Source organism: Sebastes fasciatus, chromosome 10 (genome assembly GCF_043250625.1).
Source record: "Sebastes fasciatus isolate fSebFas1 chromosome 10, fSebFas1.pri, whole genome shotgun sequence".
Classification (NCBI taxonomy): Eukaryota; Metazoa; Chordata; class Actinopteri; order Perciformes; family Sebastidae; genus Sebastes; species Sebastes fasciatus.
This window is the reverse complement of record NC_133804.1, coordinates 28,371,367-28,393,766: the sequence shown is the minus strand read 5'-3', so window position 1 is coordinate 28,393,766 and position 22,400 is coordinate 28,371,367. Positions and strand designations below refer to the sequence as shown.

The following is a 22,400-nucleotide window of genomic DNA, read 5'->3' as shown; positions in this document are numbered from 1 at the left end:
CCTCAAGATATGTGAATGAGAATGGGTTCTATGGGTACCCACGAGTCTCCCCTTTACAGACATGCCCACTTTATGATTTTCAAAGGGATAAATGCAGTAGTAGGTAACATGCACATCGCACAATGCGGCAAAAACTCTCACAAGACTCGTATCCCAACAACCTATCCTAACCTTAACCATTTGAGATCAATACCTAATCTTAACCATTTTATGAATTTCCGAACTCGTGGGCTACCTTCTACACACGACCCTGGTTCTGGTTGTTACAGTAGTGATAGAGTGGTGCAGGGATGACGTATTTTTGTAGGCCAACCAGGAAGTAAAGTAAAGGCGGAAGTGTCGGTGTGATGACGTTTAGTAGTCTCATTTAGCCACTTGTTAGCAACCGCCTTTTTGAAGACACATTAAGGCTTCAAAATCCTCGAGTGGGATATTTACTGTCGTATTTTATATTGTAGAACAAAACAATAAAATCTCTTAAGCTTGTGTTAACCACAGACCTTATTTCATGCATCTAATCAAAAACCCGTTGACTTCCAGACGAGGAAACAGGAAGTGCTAAAATGCATTACAGGCCTACTAGTTGAACCCTGTGGATTTGTTATTCATGCAAAATCTACTTGCAAAGTCTGTTTGTTTTTTATTTTCACGAACAAATGTGGGTAACATGTTTGCAGTGTGAAGTCTTAATAGCAATACAATTTTTTAAAATCAATAGATTTTAAGTGTGGTAAGAGATCAGCATGAGCAAGCACAAATAAGAAACATTAAGCAATATAAAATGATGACGCTGTTTAAGTCTCTTACTTTAAAAGTCTTTTATTTGTTTCTACTATGTTGCAAACATTAAACAAGAAAACCAATCAATCTTACGGTCTTATGCTAGATGCTAACTTATAAAGTTATTTTCAAAATAAACAGATTATGAGTAAACATTTAAAAATTAAACTCTGCCATTATAAAAGCAAAGAGAAAACTAAAGTTTTACCTGAAAAACCTTAGAAAAGAGACACAAAGAAACCTTCCTCAACTCTCCGACTTATATCAAGTTAATCTTTCAAAAAGCCTGTTTGAGTGGTAGAATTATACACCTTTAATAAAAGACTTAAACAAGAAATAATAGATATATGAGATGCTGTATAATATCACCAAAAGCCATTAAAATTATTACATTTTGCATCATGATAATTCATGCCCTTTCATAAAAAAAAGTCTTCCAATGATTGCAAACGGATGGGACAGAAAATAATGTCAAAATGATACATGAAACATGTTTAAGGTTATCCAAATACAATATTGTTACCGATATCAGAAGTGAAATTGATGTGAAGCAGCATATTTACAACAGTCTATCTTTAACTAGCAGATCCAGTAGATTGTTAATCTATCACTTGAGTCCTGACATCAGTGTAGGTCGTCTCTCCCTCTGCTGTTTCTACCTTTCTTCTCTCTGCTCTGCCAGTTTTCCTCTTGGTGAAGGTTGGAGCAGAATAGGCCAATGAGTCCTCATTTCTCTATATAAATGAAATATATGGAAAAATCTCATGTGACAGCATGCATTAACATTTACATATATATAGAGAACATTTCTTTAACTTCCTTACCTGCTGACTTTGGTGATGACCACTGGCTGTTGCAGCTGTATTATGAAATAAAAACACAGATATAAGAAGAAAGACACTGTAGGTTCATTTACACAAATCAGTAATCAGTAATCCTAGAAAGTTAGCTTTTGCAAAATATTGTACGAGAAACTTCTATTACCGTTGCAAGGATCACAAGTTTTCATCTTGATGGTATGAATCAGGAAGGCAATAACAATCAGACTTATAGCCAAAGCTGCACATGGCAGAATCAGAACTGTGTTGGCCTTCTGCAGATCCCAGATGTTGAGTCCTGAAACAATATGAAAAGGAGCAAGATGTTATAACTAGGACTATCAAAGTTAACACGACAGTAACGTGTCAATGCAAACCGTTTTAACGGCACTAATTTCTTTAATGCATTGCGCAACCGATCTTTCGGAGATTGTCGTGGGCTCAGTTTCAAAGCTAGAGTGAAGATACTGGCATCTAGGTTAAATAACGCGCCAAACTTGTGCTAAATTTTGGCGTGGAAAAGCTGTCATGGCCATTTTCAAAGGGGTCCCAAATCTCCCTTTAAGGTACATTTTGAACAGATAAAAAATGTGCGATTATATATTTTAAACGATTGACAGCCCTAGTTATAACGCAGGAGGAACAAATGCTTTGTGATACTTGATTTAATTGTTTCTACCAGATTCAAAAGTAATGATTATTAATGGTTAATATGGAAATGATCTGCAGTTACCTTCCACGTCCAGTTTTGTTCCTCTTCCAAATAATATCTCTCCACACGTGGCCACAGCACAGTAATAAGTCCCGGCATCAGAGGAGCTGATGTTCTTAGAGAAGCTGTAGATACATTTCTGTTGAGAGCGAGCCTCAAGGCTCTTCTCACATCCAGCACTGTTTCCATGAACGTAAATTAAACTTGGATGAGATTCATCTGATCCGGCTCTGAACCAGAACACACTGTGTTCTCCTGGACATTTGCTCTCAGAGTCAGAGAGGACTGAACACTGCAGAGTCACTGAGTCTCCTGGACGGACCGGATCAGATGGAAAGTATTGAATGACGGCAGAGATATCAGGTTCTGGTCCTGGGAAATACAAAGATGAAAATAAACATGCTTTACTCACTCACAAATTAAACTATGTAATCTGCTGTTATAAATGTTTGATGTAAGCATACTGATTAAATTTTTTAAGTAATGTGATACTTTTGCTGTATTTTATATACCTTTAATTCTCAGAAATGTTCCTTTCAAAAATGTCATTTTGAGTTGGTTTACTTTTATACAGTAGTAAACTCCAGTATCGCTTGGCTTTGTTTTATGAATATTCAGAAGAAATGTTCCAGGTCCTTGTTCTGCTGTAAAGCGAGGAGTCTTATTAACAGCCTCATAATCAAATATATATGTTCCTCCCAAGACTTCAGGAAAGTTTCCAGAAACAAGTCTGACCCAAAACCAAGTTTCTGTGGACTGAACCCCCTGGCGAGGACACGTCAAAGTCACATCATCTCCAACATTAACAGTCTTTGTCTCAAAGATCTGATCAGCTGTGCATCCTGAAAATATTAGAGAAGCATTGATCAGTGATTAATGACAGAGAAAGAATCATGTATGTGCTGCTAAATTACTGTCAAAACTATAAATATATCTGGAGCAAATCTGATATTTCTACATGTACTTACGCCCGACTCTGAGCATCAGCAGAAAATAAAACACGATCATCATTTTCTGGTTTATCCACTGGAGACTGCAGTTAAATTAGATCGTACTGGAAGACAAATCGCCTTAATGTAATCATATGAAGTGGGAGGGAACAATTTCAGAGCAATCTGATTGGCCTCTCGTAATGTTTGTTTCACTATACCACCAGTGGAAATAATACCACCCATTGCCCAGCTTGAACACATGACAAAACACCAACAGCACGTATTTGTTTCATGGTGGTTTTCTACAACTGACACAGAGAGTAACCTCAACAGATGATTTGATTTTAATGTGAACTACAGTTACCCAAAAATAATCTGGTTCACGAGATTTTCTTTTCATTCACTGTTGTACTACTTCAATTATTATTATTTTTAATTTAAAAACAAAACATTATAACTTGCACAATGTATATAGTAGTTATTCTTATTTATATTTATATTTTTTATGTTAGTCGTAGTAGTCGGGTATATCTATCTATCTATCTATCTTGTACTACCATATTTATGAAGGTTGTAGCCTAGATAGAAACTAGATAGCAGTTGCATTTTTTTATTTTTACTATGTTTTCTAACTGTGTTTTCATTAGTGTATAATCACCTGAAACCAGAAGGCCATCATAGTTCTCTAACACACGTGAAACTGCGGAAACGTGAACTGCCGTCTGACTTCTGTTGCGCCTAAAGTAGTGTTATTCTGGTGAGGATGGCCTCTGAGCGAAGTGAACGGCGTTCCCACGGTTTTGCACTCTGCGGCTCACGTTACCGCAGTCTTGGAAAGCTAGGAGTGAGCGGAGGGGTACTCAGTTGGTTGCAATCTGCAGCCACGCCACTAGATGCCGCCAAATCCTACACAACACCAAGTGTGTGACACATGCAAAACAATACAGTTAAAAATATTAACAGTCTGTCTGGATTTTGTGATTGGGATGCTTTCTAAGGAAAAGTGCCGAGCTTGAAATGCTTTGCCAAACTAAGTCTTTGTTCGTGTGTTCTTCACACCATTGAGTGTCCTCTGTATTAGATTGGATTTGATAACATAACAATATATCTCTTTACATCACTGTCATATTTTAAAGAAAGTCAAATGATTCAAGAAAGGAAAGATTTATAATGAATTCTTTCAATAGCTAACCTTTGAATATAAATGCATGACATGGTATTTATCTGTAAATATACAGGCCTATGTATTTAGGTCTACAACAATGTCTGTAGCAGATTATAGATCAGATTGATTTGTGTGCATATAAAAAAGATGCATCCAGCCATTTGCAAGAGTGATACACAACGATAGAGAAGCTATTTTAAATGTTGTGTGAGCCAATTCAGATGCTCCACATCATGAATGATGACCCGCCCACTCTGCCTGTCAATCACTTGAACAGGAAGAGCACAGCGTACAGAGGAGGGCTGTTAAACCATCCATCCTCTATACTCACATCACTTCTTTTCAGAGGGCTGGTGAGAGGAAGCAGCAGAGCGACGCTCTCACAGTATTACATTAACCTGGAGACAATTTACAGTTTCTGACCTGCATATCTTTATCTGAGGGAGAAAACCACAAATAAAACAATGCAATGATTAACAAGGTGATTAATATAAAACAACCGTAGGCCACCATACAGTATGTGCAGTGGTCGACACCCCCACTATAACATGGACAGGAACACCTGACAATATAATGCAGCCCAGTGTAACACCACAAACTCTGGCCTCAAAATAATCATCAAAGATTTAGAGTGGGGGTTTGTTTGAAAGGTGTAAAGAGAAAGAAAATAGAACGACCAACAACCTATCTATTTATAGGGACCAGCGCGTTTGTTTAGGGTCAATATATTGTTGACAACGAGCCATAACACCATTAGTACTTTCACACAAACAGACACAAATAGACACACATTCACAGTCACCACTGACAAACAAATGATGCATGGAAACTTCAGCATTGTTGTGGTGGCGCTTCAAACTAAAGTGTCAGTACAAAGGGTCTTTTCTACCTTTCTCACTCTTTGTTTTAACTTTTATAAAAAGGCAAGAGGAACACCACACTTATTTATACGATTGTTATTAAATTGTCTTATTGATAATTTTTATGCAGACGAATATTTTTTTTTTAAATATTAAGGACTGTCAAAGTTAACACGATAATAATGCGTTAACGCAAATTTGTTATAACGCCACTAATTTCTTTAACGCATTAATGCAACTTGCGAATTTTAGGTTGTAGCGGGTTCAGTTTTAAAGCTATAGTGAAGATACTAGCATCATATGAAACTAGAAAACCTAAGGAGCATTGGTACCAACCATGTCATACTAGCTTCTCGGGAAATAGGCTAAATAATGTTCCAAACTTACACTACATTTTGGCGAGTAAAAACTGTCAAGGCCATTTTCAAAGGGGTCTCTTGACCTCTGACCTCCAGATATGTGAATGAAAATGGGTTCTATGTGTACCCACGAGTCTCCCCTTTACAGACATGCCCACTTTATGATAATCACATGCAGTTTGGGGTAAGTCATAGTCAAGTCAGCACACTGACACAATGACAGCTGTTGTTGCCTGTTGGGCTGCAGTTTGACATGTTATGGTTTGAGCATATTTTTTCTGCTAAATGCAGTACCTGTGAGGGTTTCTGGACAATATCTGTCATCGTTTTGTGTTGTTAACTGATTTCCAATAATAAATATATACATACATTTGCATGAAGCAGCATATTTTCCCACTCCCATGTTGATAAGAGTATTAAATACTTGACAAATCTCCCTCCTTAAGGTGTGTGTATCTGACATTTGGTGCCCACTTCTAACAAGGCTTGTGAGCAAACAGTAACTGCAATTGAAGTAAATGCAATGGAACAGGGGAGGGAGAATGGGACATCTAGTGGCTGAATGTCATCAATGTTACCTCATCAAATAGTACCTTTATTATCCCAACTTACAGGAGTATGTAAACGGCTCAGGAGGGTTGGACACACACACACCTACCCAGTCACTCTATGTCATGACCGTTTTTCATTACACCCTTCTTGCAGTTTGATGCTTTTCATTGGTAGTTGCTGTCAGAGGGGGGAGGCGCTAACCATTCACTGGTCCCACCCCGGTCTTTTTGTCAAGAGCAGAAGTTTGAACTGTGATCTTAAGTGAAATTTGCCTGACTATCCGCAAATCGGTATGACAGCCTTCATTAAGTCTGTTCCAATATGCATCACTTGGTGCAGTGATAGATTAAAACAAAACAAACTAATATGCAACTGTCATATTTTAAGATTGTAGATGCATGTGGTTGTAGATGCCTTTTGTTGCATCTTAAAAAACATGAATGATAGACATTATTTATACTTTAAATGAGCACACTTACAATAAAACTAAAACAGTAAATTAACCTGCTGAAGACTCTTGTATCTCTACCCTCACTACAAACATCCTGTTGAAGCCCATAGTCAGGTCTGTTCTGAGTAAACAGCCTTGATGGTTGGTCAAAGGATGGAAAATTGGCCCACCGCAGCTTCTGTCTCAGTGTAGCTGTTGCATGTGGCTTTGCTTGTTCTCACAGGACAGACATGCAGAAGGCCTTTATACGAGGTGCTGTGAAACCAGAAAGATGGAGGGGTTTATTCATTTGAGTGGTTGTCCCCCTACATTTATTTACGCTGTATATTTTTCAACAAAAGAAGACTTAATTGTGTCTACAACACTAAATGCTGCGTATTTGTTTTTGTGAGCCATGCTTTGCTCTACAGTTGTGGGAGGTTGTGGTGGAAAGATACACAGCAGTTCACTGGTGAAAACCCTGACTGTCTGTCTGCTAGTCTCTCTCTCTCTCTCACTTTGTGTCTCTATGTGCACATGACAAATATATGGAGTGAAACAATAATGATAGGACCTTTTTCATAGCAGGCATTTAGACATGTAACATTACTAGAATTGGCCTGTCCTTAATGTTATTGGTTGCACTAGTGCTTTTCCTGCTATGACACATCTAAATATGTGTTGTGAAAAGAAAATGGAGACGATGAACAAGCAAAAACACTTAAGAGTGCTTGAAAGACCATAAATATTTAGATCAAGAGGTCCCTATTTAGTAAACTGGTTAAAGAAATGAAATTGAAAATATGAAGAAGTCCATCGTTCTCTTGGGTTCACTGCCAATAGAGTGCTACAGGAATGAGTCCTAAAGCCCGTAAATGAGTTAGCATTTTAGCACTTCCTGTTCCCTCGTCTGGAAGTCAATGGGTTAGATGCCTGAAATAAGGTTTGTGGTTAACACAAGCTTTAGAGATTTTAATGTTTTGTTCTACGGCATAAAATACGTCAATAAATATCCCACTCGTGAATTTTGAAGCTTTTACTTGTGTTAAAAAAGGCGGTTGCTAAAAAGTGGCTAAATGAGACTACTAAACGTCATCACGTTGACTCGTCCGCCTTCACATCCTTGTTGTGTATACTCATGCTCATGCCATCGTGGTGTAGTGTGTTTATAGCCTACGTAAGCTTTTTACTTCTGACGATTGCATTTACACTTCAATTCATTTGTGGAGATTATCTTGCAGAACAAAACTTTTAAGTGTTGAGGAACCCAGGGCGATGCTTACTTCCTTGTTGGCCTACAAAAACATGTCATCCCTGGAGCACTCAGTGTAAAAATTGAATAAACTAATCATCATTACAATATTGTTATGTTTATGAAATTGCAATGCTCAATACTAACTACAAAATGTGCATTCCCAAGAGTCATCTTTCTCTCACACATATGTTTACCTGTGGGCCCTTCACACCTCTTGATTTCCTGTGTTGTTTTAGCCACACTTCCTCTCATCTCTCCCCTGCAACTGTCCCTCAAACCCGCAGGCTACCACCTACGCTGTAGCTAACGTTATTTCAAAACTCCTCCTTTCTTTCTCTTGTTGGTGATTTGGACGCCCAAATTATGACAAATATCAAACATTTCACTCTAGCTCCAGCATGAGTTTAGCCCAGCTTAGTACAAACACAGCAAGCATAACAGCTGGCCTACTGTAGCTGAAAAAGGAGAATACTGCTTCAGCAACTCCAATAATGTCTCATTTAAATGTTGTATGTCATTAACTGACAAGCTAGCTACCAATACATCCAAAAAATCATTGAGGTTTTGTTCAGTTACAAAAGTGTGTGAAGTTAGCAACACTGCTTTCCACATTGCTACATTTCTTGGCATGTTACTGCGTGAAACTGGCAGAAAATGTGAATTGTGTCACCTGCATATGCATGTAAATGTGCGTCCTTGTGCGTGTGCTGGCAAACTCAATATACAAACAAAGTGATCAAAAGCAAAACATTGCTCTGCATCGTGACCTTTAAATACACACATACAGTGTGACAGTAAGACCGATTTTGCTTCTACTTTGTAAACCTTGATCACGTCCTGACTATCTTTCATTTGGGCGGTAGACATCAGTAGTGCAAGACAAGAGTGCTGTATGTGCCACAATGACCGGAACACTGACTGCTTTGATTCTACTTTGTACTGTGTGTAAGTGCAATTCTTAACTACTATGAGAAAGACTAGACCATGTAATAATCTTAGTACTTTACCTTTTTACTTCTTTTGTGTTGAAGCTCTGTTACTGTTTGTCTCTTTTCTTCAGACGTGATTCAAACTGCAGAGCTTCCTCACCAGATCTCTACGAAGGTGGTTGAAGTTGGTGAAAATGTTACTTTGTACTGTCCATTTTCTAAGACGGAAGGACAATCATTTTACTGGTACAAGCAGTCTCTTGGATATTTGGCCCAAACAGTCGTTGCTGTAGTTGTTGGCAGAATAACACCTACTGAACAATTTAACAACCCACGGTTCACTGCAACAAAAGAGGATACTCAGTATGTTCTTACCATCAGAAATGTCAGCAAAGAGGACGAAGCAACATACTTCTGTCTCAATGGAGGGACGTATTCACAGAGTTTTGTTAATGGCATCTTCTTGGCTGTGAACGGTAAAATATATATTTACTTTCAGTTTTTGTGCCAAGTTTATTTAATTAAGATCATTAATTCCTTTTGACGTCTTTTTTTACTGAATCATGCAGATCGTAATCAGCAGAAATCTTTCTATGTAAAACAAAGTCCGAAGACTGAGTCGGTAAAGCCGGGCGACTCAGTGACTCTCCAGTGTTCACTTCTCTCCAACAACACAGAAGTCCAGTGTCCAGGTGAACAGAATGTGTACTGGTTCAGATCTGGATCAGGAGAATCTCATCCAGGCATCATTTACACTCACAGTGATGAAGAAGAGGAAAAACGTTGTGTCTACAGTCTGTCCAAAACTATACAGAACTCCTCTGATACTGGGACTTACTACTGCGCTGTGGTCACATGTGGAGAGATCCTGTTTGGTGAAGGAACTAAAGTGGAGACAAGTAAGTTTTTACAGTTGTATTTAAATCATATATGCATCTTGTATTAATTCATTTAGCCTGGTTAATATTAACTTGATTTTGGCAAAATGTTATAAGACAGTGTTCATTATCGATCAAGTCTTTGTCCCAGAACTCAAGTAAAAAAAGAATAATCTTTGACTAAATGCTATATTTGAAAATTTGTGCCTGTTGATAAACGTTATTAGTTTTCTAAATGCCACTGTGTTACCCAAGAGTCCATAATTAAATAATGTTTAATGTCTTTAAGGAAATGTTTGTGATTCAGGATCAGAACTGGACCCAGTTGTCCCTGTGCTTGGAGTCCTGTTGGCCTGCTGTGCCATTGTGATTGTCGTCCTTATTTTCTATGGAAATCGAAGGAAAGTTTGTGAACATTGCAAAGGTAGGTTCACCAAATTTTACCTTAATTTAAATTACACTTTTTGAGACCGTACCATAAAGATATGAATGTATGAAATGACTTTCTGTTAAAAAATGAGAATATGTGGGCTTCTGATGGTTAGAGGGTTGGCGATTTATATTGTTTATCATTATAACACAGAAGTTGTTTTGAGCTCATTACAGGAGTGAAAGTGTTTAACTGAAAATATGATTAAAATATTTTCTTTGTTTTTCCATGTCCTTTAATGAGAGGGTGACAAAAGTCACACTGACGGTGTACAAATATTCTGAAGGCTTTGTTTTTTATTTTAACAGGACCAGTGAGTGCTACCCATCATCTTGGACACAACAGGTCAACTGTGGATCTGTCAAATGATCTGGTAAATACGTGGCAGTGTGTTGTCTTGGTGTAGTGATCTAGATATTCTGCCTTGATCTCCTGGACTAAACACACAATATTATTCTCATACAAGAAAAATCTAATAAACTGTGGAGTAGCTACAACATAATGCCTGTTGTTATATGATAAATGGGGATAAAGTCAAGAGGTATAAATATAATACTGATGACTGAGAAATTACGTAAAAGAAAGTATGTTTCGATGACTGCAAAGACACTGTAAAGCAATCTATACTCTAGACTTGGTCTTTATGTTACAGCCCTGATCTCTGAAATATTTGTCATTAAAACACAAATATTATGTTTTTGCAGGATGGAGGACTGAACTATGCAGCACTGGATTTCTCCACAAGGAAAGTGAAAAGAGGGAAGAGGAAGACGAGAGAGTCACCACAAGAGTGTTTGTACTCTGCTGTTAGAGCAGATAACCACAAACAGCAACACACCTCTCTATAGACCGAGCACAGCCTGTGCAAAGATCCCCAAGTCTCTACAGAGAGCTTCAGCTTGGGTGTGTGTGCACACGTATAGCTTTTTATTCTCAACTGACATCCAGTAGTGATGGGAAGCAGTTTGCAGGCTGATTTTGTGAGAGCACCAGATGAACAGTTGCTTTGTGCTTGTACTTCTGTATGGTGACATAAAGGTCAACATGTCTGTGGAGCTGTGTTTGCTTTTGTTGTTTTGTTGAGCTAAAACAGTATACTTTATATTTATATTGTCTTCTCATATGAAATAACAGCATTTTCACTCATCACAAATACTACAAGAAAAAAAAAGGATAATTATAGTTTGCTTCTAAGTATGTCTGGTTTTCTGTCCAGGTTTAGTTCCATCTCGGCCCCCCTCATATTAAAGAGGTAACATTTCTTTGTATGAAAAAAAGACGGATGAAACTACCATCTTGAGATGGGATCACACCAGCCAAGATGCCAAATCGGGCCAGGTGGGGGGCCTCTTCCCCACCTCCGACCCTCTTCTTCCAGTGCCCTTGCTTGGACCACACCCATCTTCAAACTCAGCCTTCATTTTGATCTCAACCCTGAAGTTTTGTGACTACATCTTGCACAGTTGTGACGATATCGCAGCGACAAACTGAGTCCACAGACAGAAATATAAACACCTGATGACACACACACACAGACTCACAAGGTGAAATCAATAACAGCGTCGCTGTCGTTGCTGGTAATCAACATGCAATGATGAGCTATCTCCTATTACCTGAAGTAAGGTAAGCTTGCTCTGTTAATCACCAGCCACGGCAGCGTGTGGCTGGTATTGTTTTCACCTTGTCAGTCTGTGTGTGTCATCATGAAAAGGTTTTAAGTACTTTGCCAGGTGTTTATAAGTCTTGTCTGATAGATTTGGACGGTATCATATGATTGATTTCTGATTTCTTGCTATTATTATATTGTTTGAGCCCTGAGTTGATTTTCTATTTGTGTAGTTGCATTTTTGTTGTTTTCCAGGTGCAAATGTGAGTACAATGCTTGCATGTGATGTGCTGATGGCAATGAAGAAGTTAATTTGTACTGAATTAAGAAATTTGGATTTTATGTGTTAACAGATCGGTTTTGTACAGTAAGATGCATCCTGCAGTGATTGAAACTGAAGGTCTTTTCAAAGTTAACACACACTGTATGTACTGTAAGAAAACAGGTGTTCATTTCTATTTACAATTTCATTGTAGATGTGGTATCTTTTGTCATAATATAAGTTTGTTTACTAAGAAAGGAAACAACACGTGCACACAAATATAAACTCCTTTTAGTTCAATTGTGTTGAACTCTTCTCACCGCTCTTTCAAAATGAATCTTCCAAAAAAGGGGCAGAATTTTTTTGTATGAAAAACTTTAATAAAATGCACAAAAAATGAAACAAAATAACATGGTTGGAATACACAATGCTACAGGCTATTACGAAAAACTATTAAACATGGTTATTTTTGGACCAATTAGCAAATCAGTATTTGGATTATTGATCCCTCACAAAAGCCCTGATATCGGTGTAGATCGTCTCTTCCTTTCTTTGATTCCTTCTCCCTGCGTTGCCGGCTTTCCTCCTGGTAAAGACTGGTGTACAATAAACCAAAGTGTCCTCATTTCTCTGAAGAAATAAAATCATGAGTGAGCGGATTCCAATACATGCACATATAAACATAAAAATTGCTTTTATACAGTTTAAATTCCTTACCTGTTGACTTTGCTGATTACCACTGGCTGTTCCATCATTTGTTTGCAGAGTGGCGGCAGCTGTATTATTAAAAAAAGATGAATAACAGATAGTAAAAAATGATGGATTTAACTTTATTACAAATGTATGATACTATAGGTTGACTTATACAGAGCACAAATGAATCAAATGATGTTAGCTTTTGGGGAAACACACTTTGATAATATGGCGTAGTCACGGTGTGCCTGTACCATGCAAAGACGCAGCTGGCACACACAAAAATGTGATGCAGATTGAATATTTAGTGATAGCCTTACTAAAACGAGTTACTATTGCTAAACAGCCCGCCACTATCCATCTGCAGCAGTTCAATATTTCTACCAGTCGAAGTTGGCAACCCTACACACACATTCAGCAATGAAAAAAAGTCATGAGCAGTCTGGACCTGGAGAGGCTGTATAGAAAGCTGCCGGGCCGGTAGAAAACGGAGTGGCAGCTGGCAGCGTCATCTCTTGCCGCATTCACTTGCACCCAGACATCAGAGTTCAAGTCAACAGCCACATCTTTTCATAAATACATACTGAGGTGGGTGTATTAGGGTTAAAAAAGCCCAATTGGCCACTCGCATAAAAGAAAAGGCCTCTACATCTCAACGTCCCGGGCTGAATCTCAGACCCAGTCCATCCCTGGATCATGTAGCACATCCACTAGGTTTTTTCTGGCTGTGCTAGTGCTTTAATAGATAGAGTAATGTCTCTTACCGTTGCAACAATTACAGGATTTTTTCCTGATGGCATAAACAAGGAAGGCTATAACAATCAGACTTATAGCCAAAGCAGCACATAAGAGAAAGACAATCGTGTTGTCGTTCTGTGAATCACACGTGCTGCCAACTGAAACATTAAAAAAACAAATAATTAAAGTTAATAAATAGTAATAAATTATTTACGGTATTTGATAAGATTATGATAATTTAACCATTATATAGAAATATGATGCAGTTACCTTCAATTGTCAGTTTTGACCCATTTCCAAATAATATCTCCCCACATGTGGCCACAGCACAGTAATAAGTCCCGGCATCAGAGGAGCTGACGTTCTTAGAGAAGCTGTAGACACATTTCTGTGGAGAGCGAGCCTCGGGGCTCTTCTCACATCCATCTCTATTGTTTCTTTGGGCATAAATTAAACTGGGATGAGATTTATCTGATCCGGCTCTGAACCAGAACACACTGTGTTCTCCTGGACATGCTTTCTTCTCAGAGTCAAAGAGGACTGAACACTGCAGAGTCACTGAGTCTCCTGGACGGACCGGATCAGACGGAAAGTCTTGAGTGACGGCAGTGATATCAGGTTCTGGTCCTGGGAAATAATAATAAAGAGATAAAAAACATCTTTTACTCAATTCAAGGATACATTATAGGTGTTGAGGTTACAATGATCTATTCTTAAACAAAAGAGTCTGGTGACTTCTATATGAATCATGCAAACATACAACAACTTAATAGAAGTTAGTAAGAAAATTTTAAAACATTAAAATATGTAACATTGCTGTTATAAATTATGTATAATTCTATCATTTTTAAGGCATCTGGAGTGTTTTTACCTTTGACTCTCAGAAATATTCCTTCCAAAAATGTCATGTTGCTTCGTGTCACTTTTATACAATAGTAGACCGCAGTATCGCTGAACTGTGTTTTGGTAATATGCAGAACAAATGCTCCAGGCTCTTGTGTTGCTGTAACGCGATGAGTCTCCTCAACAACCTTGTTATAGGTTATTGTGCTTCCTAATATTTCAGGAAAGGTTCCAGAAACGACCCTGATCCAAAATAAGTATGTTGTACGCCATGATGTCTGGCGGGTACATGTAAGATTGACATTTTGTCCAACACCAATGGTCTTCGCCTCAGAGATGCGATCGTCTGTGCATCCTGAAAATAAAATCAAACAGAGTAATAACTAACAGCATAGATACATTCATATGCCTTCTCTATATTACTACATGAAGGTGACAAATGTATTTTAAATATATATGTGGAATAAATGTGGCTAATACTTACGTCCAATTTTGAGCACGAGCAGAATAAAAAATATGATCTTCATTTTCTTTCCACATGAGAGACTGCAGTTGAATTAGATCGTTTGAGAAGATGATTCACCTTAATGTAATCATATGAAATGGGAGGGAACAATTTCAGAGCAATCTGATTGGCCTCTCGTTATGTCGGCGCTTCACTGTACTACCACAGTGGAAATATGTCAACCAAAACTTTCCAACTTTAAAGCGTGTTGCTGGTGTTGTTTTATGTGTTTGTCATCTCATGTTTGGTTTTCAGGGTGGGTACTTACAGTAAAAAAAAAATCAGCAACAACAAAGGCATATTTCTCATGGCCCTAATGTCATTTCATCTTGAAGTGACCTCATTTTCCCACACTCTCGACATTACCGCAGTTCAACGTAGTTTACAGATTTCCACAAAAATCCAGACAGAATTATGTATTTATACAATATACTGTATGTGCTTGGCAACTACTGTATGGTGAAGTAACTAAAACATTTGGTTGAGGTTTGGGAATATTGTGTTATGGTTAAAAAAAGGCAAAAGAGGTGCAAGCTTCATCAACTGTTGTTTTTGGTAATAAAGGTATGTTAGTTAGTTAAGAGTTATAATATTCATAATCAAAAATGACATCATTGACTCCTATACATGAACTAGAGAAGACTTAAAGCTAGGGTTGGTAATGTTGAGAAACTAGCAAGAGTAAGCTAGATTTTAAACGTTATCCAAACGAAAAACCCAGCCCAGTGCTGTCTTTTCCAATGAAAGTAGCTAGCAGCTACAAATGTCCCTAAATCTAGATAGAAAGACGCAAAGTTTGTAACACTGACAGTCGGTCCCTTCAGGCCTCCCTCCAAAACCACTCCCCCAAAATGATTATAATGAACATAAACATATCATAATACAGTAAACAATAAACATGGCTACTGTTAGTACTCACCGCTGTCAAGCTAGCCGCTTGTGGAAGACTCTGTTGCGATGCAAATGAGTGCACGGAACATCAAGTCGGTAGTGGGCCGGGCGAGATGTGCCGTAACGTTGTAATTGCTTCTGAAATAAAGCCTCGTTCAAGTTTTCCCTGCCTCCTGTGAGTACATTGGGTCTTCACAAAGAGATACCTTGCAGACTAAGTGGCCTAGGAACTTGGAGCATGGTGAAACGGCCAATGTTTTTGAAGAACACTACCAACACTACCTTTAAGCTTGATCCATGGTCCTGATAGCTTTATAGCTAATCTATAGCGGATGTGTACCTCTCCAAAAATGTATCTACACGTCAGAGCTATGCTGGCAACAGAGATACCACATGTACCACATGAAATGTGATTGGTCAGCATGGGCTGCTTGTGTTCTGTTTCCAAGGCCGGTCGAGATTGTTAATAGCTAAGACAACATTAAAGCTTAGAAAGGCTTTCTACTCTCTCTCTCACACACATTTATCAACGCCATTACACCACAAACCTTCTGAATGGGACTAGTTTCCTGTTCAGTAATGAGAGCAGATGAAATACAAGTTACTCCAGTTATCTAGATATGAGCAGCCCACCGTTACCGTACACAGTTTCTGAGGAGAATATAATTAAAGCACGACATGGCCTGAGGTGTTTGGTTTAATATCAAACTGGTTTGATCACTTTTACACCGGCCCAACTCTAGCACACCAGTAAGGCATCTCGGACTATTCCCATCCGCGCTTTAGTTGGTCAACAAAGATCTAGTACTGTATCTATGGAATAAGCTATTGCTAACGTTATTTTACTATCAAACTAGGTAGCTACCAATATGCCGTGCCTATCACTAACATGGTCACTAGCTGCGAGATGACCGTCACAACATACGCTGAAATCATGCGCATCTCTCCGTTCCAGTGGATTTCTCTGTTCAAAGGGACAGCACTTGCATAAACTATAACTACTGGAAAACGAGAGAAGTCAGAAAGGTATGACACAGTTTCCCTCTCTTATAAGTGTTTATTGTTCATAAAATAGATTCAGGAAGTGACAGCATGTTGATTTATATTGAGAATATTTTTGAAATTCTATACTCCATTCAAATCGCCATTGGCAGGTAGTTAATGTCAATGGCCGCTGCCACCTTGTGGTTTCCCGGCCCTTGTGTACATGAGCAAGTTGCAGTATTTTTCCTTCATGTTATATAGCCTCCAGAATAAAATCAATGTTTTAAAAATGTCTGTTGTTCCAGTTTAACACTCACCAATGACGAACAAATGACGAGTGGAAAGTTGAGCATGGCTGTGGTTGGGCTGCCAAAATAAGGTGTGATTTCAGAGCCTCCTTTCTTCCTGTCATTCTCACCATTTTAGTCTTATGAAGGGGGGTTATGAAGTCAGCAAAGCATGTGCAATAGTAAGCAAATAGTGTCGTGGTGCAGGAGGGTTATGCAAAGCCACACCTGGTCAGTGATACAGTATTTTAGTCATGCATTGTCAGTGCTACACATTCACTGATCCAACCCAGATCTTGGTGAAGGTGCAGCACATCTATGTTTTAATCTACTGATGCAAAATCACGATCTCTTACTCCACATCAGTTATTCATGTCACGAAGACCCCCAAATATATAATGTGTCTGTCTTCATAGAATGACCTTCATTTCCTTGGGCTTTATATATTTATCAGAGCTCAAAGATCACGTGAAGAGGTGACTGATCTTTGATAAATATGTTCTCAGAGGCACAGGATGTGCCTGCAGGGCAGATGGAAACAGTATTAACACATTATCAATGTGTGGTGAACTGGGTTGACTCAAAAGTCCTTTCATTTGCAGTGTGATGCACGGTGCATGTAGTGGACCTATTTAAAAATTTAAAAATCCATTTGAAAGTCTGCACCTGCGTGCATCGGTGTAATAAGTTACAAAACTGCAGCTGAACTAAAATTAACTTTCTGATGCCTCTTGTTGCACTTCTCTTCTTGCACCTCTAACCTCACTACATATCCTGTTGATACCTATAGGCAGGTCTCTTCCAGTTAAACAGCTTCAGTGGTTGGTCAAAGGCAGAAATGGCCCACCAAAGCTTTTGTCTGTCAGTGTAGCTGTTTTATGTGGCTCTGCTTGTTGTTTTCAATGTAAATTGCCGTTACAAAGTGCTGTGAGACAAGAAACACAGAGTAGTTGTCCTCTCGCAATGTTTTCTAACACATTATTTAGCAAACAGTCCTGAAAAAATATGCACTTACAACATAAATAGCTCTGTTATTATAATGCGTTACTGCCCAACACTGCACCACACCTAAATCATGTTCAGTAGAATCGTCCAATATTGATGCGATTCCTAAAGATACTGTGCTGAATGCCAAATAAAGGGTCCTGACATGTCGCTAACACATGAATAACCTCACTAACCTGGTTGGAATTGGGCATTACTGGGACAAATTGTAGTGAGCCTGTGTAGTGAAGTCATTTAAATAAGGACTAGAAAGTTTTCAACAATAAATTCCTGTTTCAGTTGTAATTCTGTACACTGTTGTGACGAGAAGTTTGCATGAGTCTGTCAGTCGTGTTAGTTTTCTTTTGTGGGTCTGCTGCCTGTACACAGCAGTATGTTACATGGTGTTTGGTAGCCTTGTGTTAGCCTGGTCAGACAGCTTTGCTACAACCAGTTTCAGAAAAGGTCAGAATTGGTTGTAAACAAGCCTATTAAAAAGTGCAGATGAAATCTCAGAATACACCTGTTGCAGCATCATTTATGCAGGAAAAGTAAAAGACTAGCACCATCAGATACAACTACAAACTATTTGTCCTCTGCTCCCTGAGGCTGAGAAAGCAACCCCACTTACGCCGGGTTCACACTGGACGCGGAAGAGCTGCGATTTCAGGGAAGTGCTGCCCGCATCCTTTCGGCGCCCATGTAAACCAATTGGGCTGTTCACACTGGACGGGCTGTTCACACTGGACGCACCGCGCAACGGAGCCCTGCAGCTGGCTCGCGATCTTCAGCCACAGTTTCTGGCAAGAAAACACAATGCTAATCTACTAAAAACAATATAAATGATATATTATATGTCATATAAATGACCTGATTCTGATAAGATGATAAAATATGCATCACACGGACGCTTTTGACTTGACCCCCCCGATCAAATTTCAAAATCCATCTACTATATTTATTAGAAATAATCTAGTGTCACTGCTGTTTATGATCGTGGGTTTTAAATTGTGTAATTATTGTGCATATTTGTCAGTTGTCAGACTAGCAGAAACACAGACACACTGACAGACATAGAAAGAGAGAGAGCTCGACAGAAAACAGCAGAATTGCTTGTTGACCGGCGCCGAAAAATAGACTTCTTGTGTGAACAGCCAGGCTTCGGCTCGCTTGACAATTAACATTGTACGCCGCTTTCAGGCAGTTCTGCGTCCAGGGTGAACCCGGCATAAAGGTCCATTTAGTAGACGTTAAATGTTATACTTTTTGAAAAATAAAAAGTATTTATTTTATTTAACCTCAGCTTCATTATTATTGCTGATTACTTTTTTTTTTTTAAACTGAGTGTAATTTGGTTTATTATTTATCTTTAGATAAGCAATTCACCGCAAATACATTATTAGTCTAACATTAAAAGAAAAATACAAATACAAATGCATCTGAATTTCACTGAAAAGGGGACACGATCATGAGTTTGCTAAATTTAGGGCTATGCTCATTGTCTGCATTTCAGCCAATCATAATGAGTTCTACTTTGTAAACCTTGATCACCTCCTGACTATCTTTCATTTGGGCGGTAGACATCAGTAGTGCAAGACAAGAGTGCTGTATGTGCCACAATGACCGGAAGACTGACTGCTTTGATTCTACTTTGTACTGTGTGTAAGTGCAATTCTTAACTACTATGAGAAAGACTAGACCATGTAATAATCTTAATACTTTACCTTTTTACTTCTTTTGTGTTGAAGCTCTGTTACTGTTTGTCTCTTTTCTTCAGACCTGATTCAAACTGCAGAGCTTCCTCATCAGATCTCTACGACTGTGGTTGAAGTTGGTGGAAATGTTACTTTACACTGTCCATTTTCCGAGACGGGAGGACAATCATTTTGCTGGTACAAGCAGTCTCTTGGATATTTGGCCCAAACAGTCTTTTCTGTAATTGTTGGCAGAATAACACCTAGTGAACAATTTAACAACCCACGGTTCACAGCAACAAAAGAGGATTCTCAGTATGTTCTTACCATCAGAAATGTCAGCAAAGAGGACGAAGCAACATACTTCTGTCTCAATGGAGGGACGTATTCACAGAGTTTTGCTAATGGCATCTTCTTGGCTGTGAACGGTAAAATATATATTTACTTTCAGTATTTGTGCCAAGTTTTTATGTCATACAAGTAATTAAGATCATTAATTCCTTTTGATGTCTTTTTAACTGAATCATGCAGATCGTAATAAGCAGAAGTTTTTCTACGTAAAACAAAGTCCGAAGACTGAGTCGGTCCAGCCGGGCGACTCCGTGACTCTCCAGTGTTCACTTCTCTCCAAGAACAAAGAAAACGCAGATCAGTGTCCAGGTGAACAGAGTGTGTACTGGTTCAGATCTGGATCAGGAGAATCTCATCCCGGCATCATTTACGCTCACAGTAATGAAGATGAGGAAAGAAGTTGTGTCTACAGTTTGTCCAAAACTATACATAACTCCTCTGATACTGGGACTTACTACTGCGCTGTGGTCACATGTGGAGAGATCCTGTTTGGTGAAGGAACTAAAGTGGAGACAAGTAAGTTTTTACAGTTGTATTTAAATCATATATGCATCTTGCATTAATTCATTTAGGCTGGTTAATATTGATTCGATTTTGGCAAAATGTTATAAGACAGTGTTCATTATCGATCAAGTCTTTGTCCCAGAACTCAAGTAAAAAAAAGGATTCTTTGATATATATGCTATATTTGAACATTTGTGCCTGTTGATAAACGTTATTAGTTTTCTAAATGCCACTGTGTTACCCAAGGATCCATAATTAAATAATGTTTAATGTCTTTAAGGAAATGATTGCCATTCGGGATCAGAACTGTACCCAGTTGTCCTTGTGCTTGGAGTCCTGTTGGCCTGCTGTGCCATTGTGATTGTCATCCTTATTATCTATGGAAATCGAAGGAAAGTTTGTGAACATTGCAAAGGTAGGTTCACCAAATTTTACTTTCATTTAAGTTTCACTTTTTGAGACTGTACCATAAAGATATGAATGTATGAAATTACTTTGCTGTGAAAACAGAAAATGTGGGCTTCTGATGGTTAGAGGGTTTGCGATTTATATTGTTTATCATTATAACACTGAAGTTGTATTGAGCTCATTACAGGAGTGAAAGTGTTTAACTGAAAATGTGATTAAAATCTTTTCTTTGTTTTTCCATGTCCTTTAATGAGAGGGAGACACAAATCAAACTGATGTGTGTACACATATTCTGAAGGCTTTGTTTTTATTTTAACAGCACCAGTGAGTGCTTCCCATCATCTTGGACACAACAGGTCAACTGTGGATCTGTCAAATGATCTGGTAAATACGTGGCAGTGTGTTGTCTTGGTGTAGCGATCTAGATATTCTGCCACTCGATCCTCTGGACAAAACACACAATATTATACTCATACAAGAAAAATCTAATAAACTGTTGAGTAGCTACAACATAATGCCTGTTGTTATATGATAAATGGGGATAAAGTCAAGAGGTATAAATATAATACTGGTGAGTGAGAAATTACGTAAAAAAAAGTATGTTTAGATAACTGCAAAGTCACTGTAAAGCAATCTATACTCTGGACTTGGTCTTTATGTTACAGCCATAATCTCTGAAATATTTGTCATTAACACACAAATATTATGTTTTTTGCAGGATGGAGGACTGAACTATGCAGCACTGGATTTCTCCACACGGAAAGTGAAAAGAGGGAAGAGGAAGACGAGAGAGTTACCACAAGAGTGTTGTACTTTGCTGTTAGAGCAGATAACCACAACCAGCAACACACCTCTCTATAGACCGAGCACAGCCTGTGCAAAGATCCCCGAGTCTCTACAGAGAGCTTCAGCTTGGGTGTGTGTGCACACGTATAGCTTTTTATTCCCAACTGACATCCAGTAGTGATGGGAAGCAGTTGTGTATCAGAATGAGTATATTTTCAAAAAAAAAATTTTGCAGGCTGATTTTGTGGGAGAGCACCAAATGTTCAGTTGCTTTGTGCTTGTACTTCTGTATGGTGACATAAAGGTCAACATGTCTGTGGACCTGTGTTTGCTTTTGTTGTTTTGTTGACCTTAAACAGTATATTCTATATCTATATTGTCTTCTCATATGAAATAACAGCATTTTAGCATCACAAATGCTACAAGAAATAAAAGGATAATTATAGTTTGCTTCTCAGTATGTCTGGTTTTCTGTCCAGGTCTAGTTCCACCTCTGCCCCCCTCAGATTAAAGAGGTAACATTTCTTTGTATGAAAAAAAGCTGGATGAAATGACCATCTTGAGATGGGATCACACCAGCCAAGATGCCAAATCGGGCCATGTGTGTAAAGTGGGGGGAGGGGCTTCATCCCCACCTCCTACCCTCTACTTCCAGCGCCTTTGCTTGGACCACACCCATCTTCAAACTCAGCCTTCATTTTTATCTCAACTACACACCTTTAAAGTTTCTTGACTGCATCTTGCACAGTTGTGATGCTATTTCG

General features: G+C 38.6%; 4 protein-coding genes across 4 annotated transcripts; 2 read left to right on the top strand and 2 right to left on the bottom strand.

Annotated features, from left to right (window-relative positions):
- Positions 1-1,379: 1,379 nt before the first annotated feature.
- Positions 1,380-8,115, bottom strand: LOC141775939 (signal-regulatory protein beta-2-like). The gene is made up of 6 exons (XM_074649678.1): positions 8,058-8,115; positions 2,823-3,152; positions 2,332-2,682; positions 1,765-1,896; positions 1,605-1,639; positions 1,380-1,514 (listed from the first exon to the last, which is right to left on the bottom strand). The coding sequence occupies exons 1-6, from the start codon at positions 8,113-8,115 to the stop codon at positions 1,380-1,382; spliced, it is 1,041 nt and encodes a 346-aa protein (XP_074505779.1).
- A 146-nt stretch (positions 8,116-8,261) lies between these two features.
- Positions 8,262-10,948, top strand: LOC141775938 (immunoglobulin kappa light chain-like). Its single transcript, XM_074649677.1, has 5 exons — positions 8,262-8,280; positions 8,924-9,268; positions 9,362-9,704; positions 10,446-10,473; positions 10,805-10,948. Exons 1-5 carry the CDS (start codon positions 8,262-8,264, stop codon positions 10,946-10,948), a joined length of 879 nt encoding a protein of 292 aa, XP_074505778.1.
- Positions 10,949-13,637: 2,689 nt separating this feature from the next.
- Positions 13,638-15,878, bottom strand: LOC141775937 (uncharacterized). Its single transcript, XM_074649676.1, has 3 exons — positions 15,845-15,878; positions 14,271-14,597; positions 13,638-14,026 (listed from the first exon to the last, which is right to left on the bottom strand). The coding sequence occupies exons 1-3, from the start codon at positions 15,876-15,878 to the stop codon at positions 13,638-13,640; spliced, it is 750 nt and encodes a 249-aa protein (XP_074505777.1).
- A 3,599-nt stretch (positions 15,879-19,477) lies between these two features.
- On the top strand, positions 19,478-22,147 carry LOC141775935 (immunoglobulin lambda-1 light chain-like). The gene is made up of 4 exons (XM_074649675.1): positions 19,478-19,555; positions 19,671-20,015; positions 20,119-20,454; positions 22,116-22,147. Exons 1-4 carry the CDS (start codon positions 19,513-19,515, stop codon positions 22,145-22,147), a joined length of 756 nt encoding a protein of 251 aa, XP_074505776.1. The 5' UTR covers positions 19,478-19,512.
- The last annotated feature ends 253 nt before the right edge of the window (positions 22,148-22,400 follow it).

What these genes read in the sequence shown, in the direction of transcription:
- LOC141775937 (XM_074649676.1), bottom strand. Translation starts at nt 15,878, where the DNA reads ATGCTCCAAGTTCCTAGGCCACTTAGTCTGCAAG. An exon ending in TAGGCCACTTAGTCTGCAAG is followed by an intron (nt 14,598 to 15,844) that starts GTATCTCTTTGT and finishes TTTTATTTTCAG; the next exon opens with GATGCACAGACGATCGCATC. An exon ending in AATATTTCTGAGAGTCAAAG is followed by an intron (nt 14,027 to 14,270) that starts GTAAAAACACTC and finishes ATTATTTCCCAG; the next exon opens with GACCAGAACCTGATATCACT.
- LOC141775939 (XM_074649678.1), bottom strand. Translation starts at nt 8,115, where the DNA reads ATGAGAGGAAGTGTGGCTAAAACAACACAGGAAATCAAGAGGTGTGAA. An exon ending in GAGGTGTGAAGGGCCCACAG is followed by an intron (nt 3,153 to 8,057) that starts GTAAACATATGT and finishes TAATATTTTCAG; the next exon opens with GATGCACAGCTGATCAGATC. An exon ending in AACATTTCTGAGAATTAAAG is followed by an intron (nt 2,683 to 2,822) that starts GTATATAAAATA and finishes TGTATTTCCCAG; the next exon opens with GACCAGAACCTGATATCTCT.
- LOC141775935 (XM_074649675.1), top strand. Translation starts at nt 19,513, where the DNA reads ATGACCGGAAGACTGACTGCTTTGATTCTACTTTGTACTGTGT. An exon ending in CATCTTCTTGGCTGTGAACG is followed by an intron (nt 20,016 to 20,118) that starts GTAAAATATATA and finishes TGAATCATGCAG; the next exon opens with ATCGTAATAAGCAGAAGTTT. An exon ending in AGGAACTAAAGTGGAGACAA is followed by an intron (nt 20,455 to 22,115) that starts GTAAGTTTTTAC and finishes TTTTCTGTCCAG; the next exon opens with GTCTAGTTCCACCTCTGCCC.
- LOC141775938 (XM_074649677.1), top strand. An exon ending in CATCTTCTTGGCTGTGAACG is followed by an intron (nt 9,269 to 9,361) that starts GTAAAATATATA and finishes TGAATCATGCAG; the next exon opens with ATCGTAATCAGCAGAAATCT. An exon ending in TGGATCTGTCAAATGATCTG is followed by an intron (nt 10,474 to 10,804) that starts GTAAATACGTGG and finishes ATGTTTTTGCAG; the next exon opens with GATGGAGGACTGAACTATGC.